This window comes from Schistocerca serialis, chromosome 5, assembly GCF_023864345.2.
Source record: "Schistocerca serialis cubense isolate TAMUIC-IGC-003099 chromosome 5, iqSchSeri2.2, whole genome shotgun sequence".
Taxonomy (NCBI): Eukaryota; Metazoa; Arthropoda; class Insecta; order Orthoptera; family Acrididae; genus Schistocerca; species Schistocerca serialis.
This window is the reverse complement of record NC_064642.1, coordinates 762,079,815-762,091,713: the sequence shown is the minus strand read 5'-3', so window position 1 is coordinate 762,091,713 and position 11,899 is coordinate 762,079,815. Positions and strand designations below refer to the sequence as shown.

The following is an 11,899-nucleotide window of genomic DNA, read 5'->3' as shown; positions in this document are numbered from 1 at the left end:
GATCCAAGGATTTATTCTCGATGTGAAGCGCAATATTTACATACCTATTTTATGTGATGTTACATAAAAAACATTGTTATAGTTTGTGTGTATGAGGTGGGAAGCATGGTACTACAGTTCAAGGGATACAGAACAACGCACATGCAAACACCACACAAAATACATACATAAATATTTGCACTTTACATCAAGAAAAAATTCTCAAAACATACTGTGCTAAATATGAAGAAATACATAACTGATGCAGTATTTCACTATGTAAATAATGAATGACAGCTGCAAGCATTCCGTAAACATCAATAGTGACGTATGAAATTGGGTCAAACGTCTCTTCTTCCCAATTATCAGTTCCCGTTACATCAGTGGTTTTTATTAGATAGTAAAAAAAGTCCCTGACATGAATATTTTGATGCCTATTATGTGCACATACGTGAAGTGCAAAAATAGAAGGGGGTATCCTATACATAACTTTTGCAGTTTTAAAACATTATTTCCCACATTTTACACCATTTGTTTGTAAGTCCCTTGAAAAGCGGATTTCACTGTACATCACTTGCAGTCAAGGCTCCTTTCTGACTTCCCTTTATGCAACCCCCATGAAAAATACATTCTCTAGGTATTTCAACACAGAGTTAATAGAATGTTTTAGTAATATAATTGCAGAATGCCCAAAACATAATATGAATGCAATGTAATCTCCTGCAACCAGAAGCAAACACTATGCAAGTAAAATTCCATAAATATGGAAATTGTTGGTGACAACTGTGGGAAGGGAGGCACATGCTATAAGACACAAAAAGATGTTTAAAGCTAACATGTAAATGTGGAGAAATGTAATGCAAAGCAAGGCAATGCAGACTGCTACTGGCATAAGCATCAAAATGACATTGCATCTATTGTAGCAGAAACAATTTTATGAAAATGTGTTAGAAGAATTACAATATCTGGTTTCTGCCAAGTTTTGTTAACTGTTCAGCATAGTCACTATTTTCAGCAGTCTACACCAGATTAGGACAGTGAAGATTACTACAAAGAGCGTGGTGAGTTGATATAGAAAGCCAACATCGAAGTTATTTAACAACAATTTAGAAGGACATGAGAAAATGGTATCCACTTCTGGTGAAGTACAAGGGAGCAAGTTCAGCAGTAGCATGTCTAACATTAATGGAATGTTACAATATAAAGGAGTAACTTCTATAGAAGAAATTAAAATTAAATATTTCGTTTATATTTCTACAAACTTTCTACATAGTACATTGGCGCAAAGCTCATGCTCATTACTGAACTTATTCAGATACCTGCGATCTTCAGTAGCCCACAGTGCTAATATGAGAGGGGGGGGGGGGGGGTGGAAGGTGTGTGCTAGTACTTGCATCAAAGATTTCAGTTCTGTTATCTGGGAATGGTTATTAAATGACCTGTGTTTACGAGAAGAACTGCACCACTTTATGTTTTGATCATCGAATTCCAACAAAGAGGAATGCATGCAACTGAAAATACAAAAAACAAAACAGAGCTCAGTTAACAATTCATTCCAATACCTTCTACCCACATTTAGAACATTGTTGGCCAACTTTATACTCTAAACACACACATGAAAGGGGCAACAAACTATCACATGATACTTTCACTACAGTGTCATCTGACCATGTAATTTGTACAATAACATGCCTATTTCTAAAAACAAATTAATAACCCCTTGTGCAACAACTCTGCTTCCAGCATCCCATTAGTGTGCCTGGGAGTGCACAACAGAATGTAGCAAAATGCATGTGCCAACATTAACTGAAGTAGGCAGTAAAACTTAATGACATATGATGGAACTTAAAAGCCAGGCAGAAACATTTGATTGCACAAATGCACATTTCACAAAATTAGGTTTTGTGTCAGGTGCATTACAGAATCAATGTCCAATGTAAAAAGGCTGGTTGGAATGGCACCATTGATGTTAACACGGAAAATCATTTAGCACCGGTACGGTTTTGAGTAACTGGATAGGGTAATTGCTTGTCAAGTACTTATTTGAAAGCATCAGTTTAATAGCGCGTTTTCAGTACATTAGAGTATACTTACAGTTTTGACTAAAGTTTCATTATGGCAGCAAAACTGAAGGAACTAAGGGCCATCATACACGGAAAAGCACTTGCAGCATTTTTTTTATTATTTTCAACCAATATTAACAGAAAAAGGAACAACCAAAACATCACCTGACTCATCTTAAGGCCTGTTCTGGTGTACATAACTCCATACTCAACACATCAAGGTACACAACTTCAGCACCCAAAAATAATGACAATTAAATAAGAATTTTACCAGTTTTCTGAACAAAACATTCTTGCTGTACATACCTTCAAATACTTTCTGCAAAAATAAGACCAAATATGAAATAACCTTGTATTTTCCACACTACCTCCCTCCCAAACATTCAACTGCCTGCTCTAACAAAGGCACCAACAAACAACAATCTGGGAGCAGAGGTCCATACACCATTTCATTATGTTTAGACCTGTATATCCATTGTCTTTCATACATAAAATGAACAAGTCTGTAGAATTTATGTTTACAGTTTAGTTACTATTCTTAACATTGCATTATATGGAATACATATGTCCCATTCCCAATTTTGACATTCCTGTAATCCAACGGCATGCAACTGTGGAGCACTACCTACTTAGCACTTTCACTGTTTATAAGAAAATTTAGAACAAACTTTCAACTCAAAACACCAGAAGCTATGTCTAATGGAAGCACATATCTTTCTTAACAGAAAGTACAGACATTGCTTCTTTACGTTCTACAGATTTACTCTCCGTGTAACACGTGATGATATAGCATTATACAAAATTTATTTCACAGAATGACAATAATGTAAGGTGGGTCCTTTGACTGCAAGAGGGGTGGGACAACATGTAGCCTTGACAATATACAGGAACCTTTTACAAAAGAAACACTGTTACAACATCAATGTTCATACTACCAGGCAACTGCTTTTGTTTGATAAAAATGCTAAATGCCTTCATACATGTAACCCAAGTAAATTTTTCCACATCAATTAATATGGGCTTAAATGTGAAGTTTGGAAGTGAATCATCACTGATTTTGCTCACCTTAGTGTGATGCCTCAGGACATGAAATTACATTGCATTTGCAGAAAAAGATACCAAATTTAACAAAACACAATCTGCTCACACACACTTGTCCACAAAAAGCATGCCGTGTACATAGAAATATGTAATATATATTATATTAATGAAATGAGCCATCCAGTCTTCAAATTCCGCATTAAGCGACGAGGCGAAATTCCGCAGCATATGGCTCACTACTTTGCAGTTACATACAATTAATAAAGCACTAACAATTCATCTTGCAACTGCACGTTCAGTTCTTCAATCATATCCCAACACCCTTTTTTGGCATAATACTTTTTTCACTGTCTTCATCTCACATTTGTCTTATCCCATAACTTATTTTACTGCAGTGAATCAGGAAAGGCTTTTTGCCAGAGTTCATTACCATTTTACATGTCAAAAATAAATTTAATTCTGTACAATGAAGGGAGGGACAGTTCATATACACACAGCCACTCGACATGCACTCCAACATACAATATCAGCTAGAAGTTGCCCACTTAAAACTATAATTCTTTACAAGCACCTGCAGTGCAACACTTCAAAGAAATGCACATTTACAAAACATTTCAATTCTTAAAATTGGTTTGATAACTTTGAAGGTAATCTTGAATCTATGTTGACATCCAACGGTGATCTGACTCTCTTATTAAGAAAGTTCAGGATATTACTTATTGTCATAATTGGTTACTTAGCAATCAACATTTGCACACTGTTCCATATTTTCCCTCTTACACAATGCCATTTTGCTCAATATAGGCCTGTTAAATCTTTACATTCTGTTCAACACAGATCCAGTACATTATGAAACTACCTGTTACTCAAACTTAATTTTAAGACTTAAAACATTCCAATCTGAAGTAAAATTAACTACATCAGTAGTGTGAATGAATCAGCATTCAGTACAACATTTGTGAAGTCAGTCTTTCTTATTTCTCTTAACTACTTCAGAGAACCAAAAATGCATGATGATACATTACACATACCCTCTACAGTTGGTAAGCTGTTATATAGCGTATTTATTTTAGACTGCAGATCTAATAAAGGCCAGAGGAAGCTAGAAAGATAAAGTTTTTTGTATGTTTATGGGCAAGTTAAAAATAGCAATACTTTTCACACTGCCAACAATAAATGGGTACAAAATAATTACAATAGTAATAAAAAGTGAAAGAATGCAAACAATATGGAGGTTAATATTCTCCAAAACTTTCCAACAAAGCATATATATATATGTATATATATAAATTTATGCAGTAATATGTTCAAATATACATATCCCTGATATTTTACACTGTTAACAAGACATTCACATGTGTGGTATTTGTCAGACATAGGGGCTATCACAGTCTCTGGCTAAATACACACACATAAACATACACACAGACACACTATCTCAGCCAAGTGAGACTTTCAAACATCGAAATCGCACATAACCACCAGCAGAAAAAGAAAAAATCCTTTCAGTTTCTATGGAGCCTAATGACACCTTCAAAATATTTTTTCCGCACACAATATAAATTCTTATGCCCAAGAGCATTTACAACAAACCACAAATAGGACTATCAACAATGATTAACATCAGCAGTATCCAGTGGTAGACATTGGAAAACTTACTTCCGCATGAGTTACGTGCACAATTCTAACTGAAGGCGTATGAAATGACCATACTCTGACTGGCTATCTACATAACCATAATCAACACCAGATACTAAATAACTTAAGTCCAGTTAATGTACACTCATTTCCATTTATGTTATACAGTTAATATATTTATATATATGTATTACATATAAAAGTCAGTTGCTTATTTACGAGTGCTTGCAAGCTGCAACAAAAAGCACTATTTTTACACGAGTTCAAAATTCTGAACCAGTTATGAGGCACTTGGTGCCAACTTTGGGCTGTTTTGTTAGGTCAAACCTACAGTGCAATAGAACTTCATTATATACATTAAACCGTTTAGTCCGAGGCTATCCACACGAAACCACAAATTCAAGTAACTTCGCAAATCCACATTCCGTAATTAGCAGCACAATGTGTCAGCAGCACCTATCACTGCAACTGATGCACAAACACCTGAGCGAGCAATCAAACTATTCACTTTTTCGTTGTTCAGGAAGGAGATCCCTGAATTCAGGAAATATAAATGTGTAGAACCCTGTTTCATTAATCAGCATCAGCAAACCATTACTTTGGGGAACGCGGTCTCAGGAACTCACGATAACGAGGTGCACCTTCACGTCTTCTCAATCCTCCTCGGTCGCGGTCATACACAGGTCTTGGCCCTCCACGGCCCATATGTTGCCTCGCTTGGCCTTCCCTGTATTCACGTGGAGCACTTTGTTCTGGAGAAGAAGAAAATAATCATAATTATATCAAATCAACGAACAACACTAGTCCAAATTCATAATTTTCATGAAAGATTTTTGAAGAAATGGAATTAACTGTAGAACTTTCTTTTCCATCTAAAGAAATTTGTATCAATATTTCAATGCATTCCCCAGGAAAGACTGTACACGCAACAATGGGAAACAACTCTAGGGGTTGCAAAGATAAAATGGAGGCGAGAGAAAAAGTGAATCATATGGCAAGTAAGAATGTTTACACACAGCAGCCGTAACTTAAATTGTGAAACTGAGTAAGGCACTAAGTTACAGAACTGAAGGCAGTATAGTTGCCAAATAAAAGGATTTTTCATAAGAAAATTATTTTATTTTGCAGTGATGAGCATAGTGAAACATGCACTCAGTGACGACAAAGAAACAATTTGCATTGTCAGCAATTTGCTCTCTGTCACAATATACTTGCTCCAGCTTTCTCTCTAGAGGCAGCATTCGTGCTTCACGTGAAGGCATGGTTTGTGTTTCAGTCTCAAGAAACATATTAAAAACATTTACATCTTCTGTGTCTCATTTGTCACACATACTGAACATTGCAATGATGAAACAGCCTGCACTATATGCAAAAATCCATGCTTAACGACCAACGCACACCCCACTGCTTTTTAGAATAACTGTGGTTTAATGTATCACATGCTACACTAATTACTTTCCACCTATCTTCTCACCTGCCTAGTCTCATGTGCCCCTCTGTTTTAGCAATTTACAGCCATGGGACACGTAAACCATTTCATACAGTACTAATTATGTGTAATACATTTGCATAGTAGTGGTAAGTGAGCACAGTTAATAAATCAAACTTAAAAAAAAAAAAAAGAAACAGAAAGGGCACACAAAAGTTCTCTTTGGAGAAGTGGCACTAATGTTCACATTCTGCTGCAGGCAAAGTACAATCACCTCACAAAGATTCAATTACTCAAACTGAGGACAATTTAATGGCTTTGCAAACTCACCTCTAGAATCGTTATGCTGCGCACCCCTACTTGTCTGTGCATCTTTCTTCTTTTCCTTCTCTCTCTCTTTTTCTTGCTGCTCTGAGCTTTGCTTATCACGCTGCATTAGTTTTTCTTTGTTGTGCTGCGCTACTTGTGCATAGCTGAGGCGTGTCGTAGCACAAGCCGTTTCAACCTGGAAGATTTTTGTTATACTGAAACCAGTCTTATAAAGATGACAGCATATATGCTGCCATGCCATACGTGACATGTTAAAAGTTGTGTGCTGGACTATGAGTTGGTATGTGAGCAGTACACCAAGTGCAATTTGCAGTGCATAGCCCGAAATGGCACGACATCAATTTCAGGCCTGATCACATGCAGAATCTTATCTGATTATAAATTTTAAAAAGATAGCAATAAAAATAATTATGCTTAACACCAGTAGAAATGAATTTAATTGGTGAACAATAATGCTTAGAAGCAAGATAAATCTCACCTGAAAAAGGGAGAAGGTTAGGAAGGGTGAAGAGAAGCCTTGGTTTGGGAGCAGCAGAGGTTTGGGCCAGAGGATTGCAAGAACAGAGTTAAGTCGTGTGCAGGGGGGCATGTTTCCTTACCGGCATACTTCTTTAGAGCTGGTGTCTGTTGAGGGGATTGGGGTGTTCTCGAAATACAAATAGCTCAAATATAAAAGCAGCTGTTCATATCGTTGGTTGTGCAGCATGCAACATGATGGTGCCATTTACAGTCTGCCACATTTTCGCAGTGGCTGGTCTTGGAAGGAGACCAGTGATCATACATATATAGAATGCCACAAGTAAGTAAATGATGCTGCTTACACTTAATGGCTCAATAATTTTTTGTTTTACTGCCAGGAGGCAATGTGAACCACTCCAACTGCTCTATATGGCTAGAAACTTCTGCAGATCAAACTTTAATGCGAGTTTAACTCTAGTGAATTCTGTTTTACTCAGCCTACGAACTTTCAGCTTGATGAAAGCAGGTAACATGTAGACCAATGCACCACTTAAGAACACACAGTCATGTACCTCTGACTAATCCTTTCATCAAGCTCTCTAATTATGTGCGAAATCTAGGTTCTATAAAAGTAACTATTAAGCAACTGTTCTTTTTGCGGTCTTGTGGTTTTTCAGCACCCTAATGGCGTTTCTTCCAAAGAAGACAATCATACTTCACTAAAATGAATAAAAGGAAAAGCACCATTTTAAGTAACTAATGGAACAGGTGTGACTCTTTTACGTTTCACAATTTGTCAATCGAATTCACAGGGTACATCTACATCATGCATCAAAGTTTAATCCTGATACATCAATAATATTATGAGGAGGATAGATTTCTACTCGCCAAAAATATGACACATTGAGTTGCACACACACCCCTAATGTTCTGATTACCATGATCTCCAACAACTCTAGCAAGAATGCAGCTGCATCTAACAGAAGCAGCCACCCGGAGAGGGGCAGGGAAGGGGGAGGGATAGTGAGGCATGAGTGGTGGGAGAGAAGTTAGTGCTGCCTGGCAGAGCTTGCAATGATTAAATGGTGGAAGGACAAGGCTGCCAGGCACAGTGTCTGGTTGTTGTGGGAAAGGGAGGAGGATGGTAGGAGAGGAAAGGGGCAGCAGAAAGGGAGAGAACACATGGGGTACATAATCAGATAGCAGTGCACATTGAGGGTGAGGAGACGTGAAGTGGGAGAAGGAGCTAGGGCACATGAGATGGAAATTGTTAGGTAGAGGGTGTGGGAGCAGAAGGTTGCTGTAGATTGAGGCTGGGATAATTTTGGGAGTGGAGAATGTATTATAATGATAACTCTCATCTGTACAATTCAGAAAGCTGTTGCTGGAGGGGAGGATCAAGATGGTCCTGGCTACGAAGCAGCCACTGAACTCACACACGTTATGGTCAGCTGCATGTTGTGCCACAAGGTGGTCAACTTTGCTCTTGGCCACAGTTTGGAGGTGGCCGTTCACCCTGACGGACAGCTGGTTGGTAAACATACCAACATAAAAATCTGTGCGGTGATTGCAGTAGAGCTGGTATAGGACATAGCCGCTTTCACAGTGATCTATTCCTCCGATGGGGTAGGATCAAGTCTGGGACTTTACTGGAAAAGGGAGTGCTGGTGGATGGACTTGCCAAGTCTTGCATCTGTGCCTTCCACAGGGGTATGACCCCTGGGCCAAGAGGAAAGATTTGGGAGTGGCAGAGATGGACTAGGATGTTGTGAAGGTTGGATGGGTGACTTAATACTAAGAGGATTGGGAAGGATTAAAAGTATGATGTCCCTCATTTCAGGACACAATTACAGATAAAGCCCTAACGAAGGATGTGGTTCAGATGTTCCCGTCCATGGCAGTATTGGATGACTAATGGGGCACTCCTTTGCAGCTGGTTCTTGGGAGTAGGGGGAGGATTGGGTGCATGTTGGCATATGGTATGTGGAATCTTATTTGTGGGCTAGTTTTGGACCATCTGGAACCTCCACTCCAGAACCAGCTTTTCTGAACTGCACAGGTGAGAGTTATCTTTAAAACACATTCGCCGCTCTCTAACTCAACCTGGCCTCAATCTACAGTAACCTCCTGTCGCCACACCCTACACAAAACATTTTCCACCCCGCCTACCTTCAAATTCACATCCCCTCACCTTCACAGTGCACCACTCTCTGGAAACAGGCCCACCAGTCACCACCTCTGCTCTTTCCCCCCACCCCCTCCCCTACCATCTCCTCACAACCTCACAATGCTGCACCTGGCTTTCTTGTCCTCCCACCTGCCACTAATCCAACGCACACTCTGCCGAGTAGCACACACCTTTTTCCCCTCCACTCCAACCACCATAACCAGCTATCCCTCCCCTTCCCCACCTCACTCCAACAATAGTAAGTGAATCAGCACGCATTTTTGCTTTTTGAAGAAATTTTTGTCTGAAAGTTCAATGTGCAACAGTCTTTTCATTGTGCCTGCATGGAATACAAGGTGTCATCTTTAGGGTGGTAGCAATCTATCCTTTTCAGAATTCTGTTGATATTCCAATCTGGACTTCCCATTTTATCAACCTGAAATGCCTTCCCCTACAATATAAAAAGTATTAATGCTGCTGCTCTGTGATACTGTGCAGAAACAAGCTAATTAACTTACTGGTGAAGCATTGACTGGTGCCAAAGTTGGTGCAGAAGTATCTGGTACAGATGCAGAACTTGCTACTGGTGCTGCCATTGAGTTTGGTGGCAGGCCTGTTGTGACAACAGTTGGTGGACATTGGCGGGCGGGCGTGACTACCGTATCAGTCACAACCACAGCACTTGTCATGGTGGCTGCATTTGTAGTTGTCGGCACATGCTTTGTGACTGGTACTGCAGCTGTAGAATTAGACGTCACCGTTCCTTGTTTCGTACTGAAAGCTGTTCCCGAATCTGGTCGGAGATTCACACCAGCAACCCCACAGGAATTGTCACCATTCAGGAGGGTATCATCAGTCTTTGTTGATTTGTCTGCCATACATTTGACAACAGGAACTGTCCTAAAATTACAGAGGAGTGTTAGTAATGTTCCACATTGCCGTAATTAAGTCTGTCTTTGGTTCTGGACAACAAACTGAAGAAAAATTTTGAATAAGTAATTAACACACATTATTTTAAAGGTGTCAAGTAGCAGCCAACACACACCATTACACCTGTTATATTAAACTACGTAAAATTCACCATTCACAAAACTTAACAGCACAAGCAGCAATTAACACTTGCAAACTCCACCAATGCATGCTGCTTAGCATCTGTAAACTGTTTGAACATTATGTATTGTATGTAGTAGTGATCACACTTTGTCAAGAGGTGTAGGCGACACTGAATTGGTACTACAATATGCACGAAAGGCAAGTTTTACATCTGATTTGAACAGACAGGACCACATTCTCAATTACTACTCAATCACAATACTTCAGAATATTCTCCTCCACTGCCCCTCTCAGCCCACCACTATTCTATTCTATCTCATGGGTGGCATTGATAGCTGGTTTGATGACTTCTATTTATGACTATGAAGACATAACTGTCAAAGCATGTTGACCACCAACTAAATCGATAACAATGTCTTGTAAATGGTGGACTGAGAAGTAACAAAATCCTGCCAAACTACTGGCTGTATTAGAATGGCAGCCAACAGTCCCATTTGTTGGAAGAACACTATCTACGATGTAGTGTAGTTATTGTTATGGGCCGCATACACCTCAAACTCTCATACACACTATTTTATCCCATCATCTGTTTCCCATTTATGTAGCATGCTTTGACACAGATTTCCCATACATGGAAACTATGTAGTTATATTAATATTTCCTAGCAAAACTTTCTGCAGTACTGCATTATACTAAAACACATTGCAACTGAAAGGTGCACACCTGAATTAAACATCCAAACTGACCAACCAGAAGATGCTGAGCAGGAAATACAAAACCTTGGTGTGAATAAAATTATTCCAACAAATACAATTTTTCACTACAATCACAATGCACGAACGACTTCTATAAGATGGGTTACAGCACATTTAATTTTAAGTTAACAGCTGTAAGTGAAGAAGAAACATATAATACAATACACATTTAACAAATAAAATAACAATTTCATTGCTCTTCCACTGAACACACTCAAAATATGGCTGTTATTGAAATTTTATAACCAAACTGATCTACACACTTAAAACATTCTTCACCCGTTTACGGGCACTTGGTTCAGCAGCATGACATTTTAAGCACATTCTTGAGTAAGTTATTCTACCTCAGTATAATACAAAATTTTACCAATAACTAAGCATTTACTCACAGCAGTGGACATAAGCCTTCATTGGCCTGGGATCTTGCTGCAAGAGTTTTACTGCACATATACCTACAAAATAGTGTTTACTATGTACAGGTGTACAGATCAGCATTGATCAAACTGTGGAGGTGCTGAGCAACAGTCCGTCAGCAGCATACGGGGACAGTGAGTACCCATGTACATTGCTTTGTCACAGAACTTCTGAAAGACAACTCTTCCAAACGCTAAGCAATTTTTGTCTTTCTTATTCAGCTGTCCACATCTCAAACAGTTTGCCAAATTACGATAAATCTGTTGGGACATATCACACTGGATTTTTCCATCAGATTATACAACAGCAACAGCATACTATATGTTAATGTTCTACTGCTGCCTGCAGGTTTACATGATAAGCATGTATGTACTAAGAATCACAGTAACTTAAATTTAGCTACATGTGCAGGTCACTTATGTAAGGACTCATTCCCAACTGGGACAACACTATCAGAAGAAGGGTTACTTTACATGCATGGTGGTGTTATTCAGCTGGAAGTTAAATGAGTATTGTTACAAACATAACTGGATTTTCAAAAAATTATGTGCAGGTGCACAGTCCCTCTCCC

General features: G+C 38.8%; 1 protein-coding gene across 7 annotated transcripts in view; it reads right to left on the bottom strand.

Moving 5' to 3' along the window:
* Nucleotides 1–2,139: 2,139 nt before the first annotated feature.
* The window catches only part of LOC126481518 (la-related protein Larp4B), a 348,210-nt gene continuing 338,450 nt past the window's right edge, over nucleotides 2,140–11,899 (bottom strand). For all 7 annotated transcript variants that reach the window (XM_050105316.1, XM_050105321.1, XM_050105317.1 and 4 more), the window contains 3 exons: nucleotides 9,625–10,006; nucleotides 6,481–6,655; nucleotides 2,140–5,473 (listed from right to left, as the gene is read on the bottom strand). In XM_050105316.1, the coding sequence (XP_049961273.1) occupies nucleotides 5,316–5,473; nucleotides 6,481–6,655; nucleotides 9,625–10,006 (715 nt within the window). In that variant the 3' untranslated portion in view covers nucleotides 2,140–5,315. The remainder of the gene's footprint in view (nucleotides 5,474–6,480; nucleotides 6,656–9,624; nucleotides 10,007–11,899) is intronic.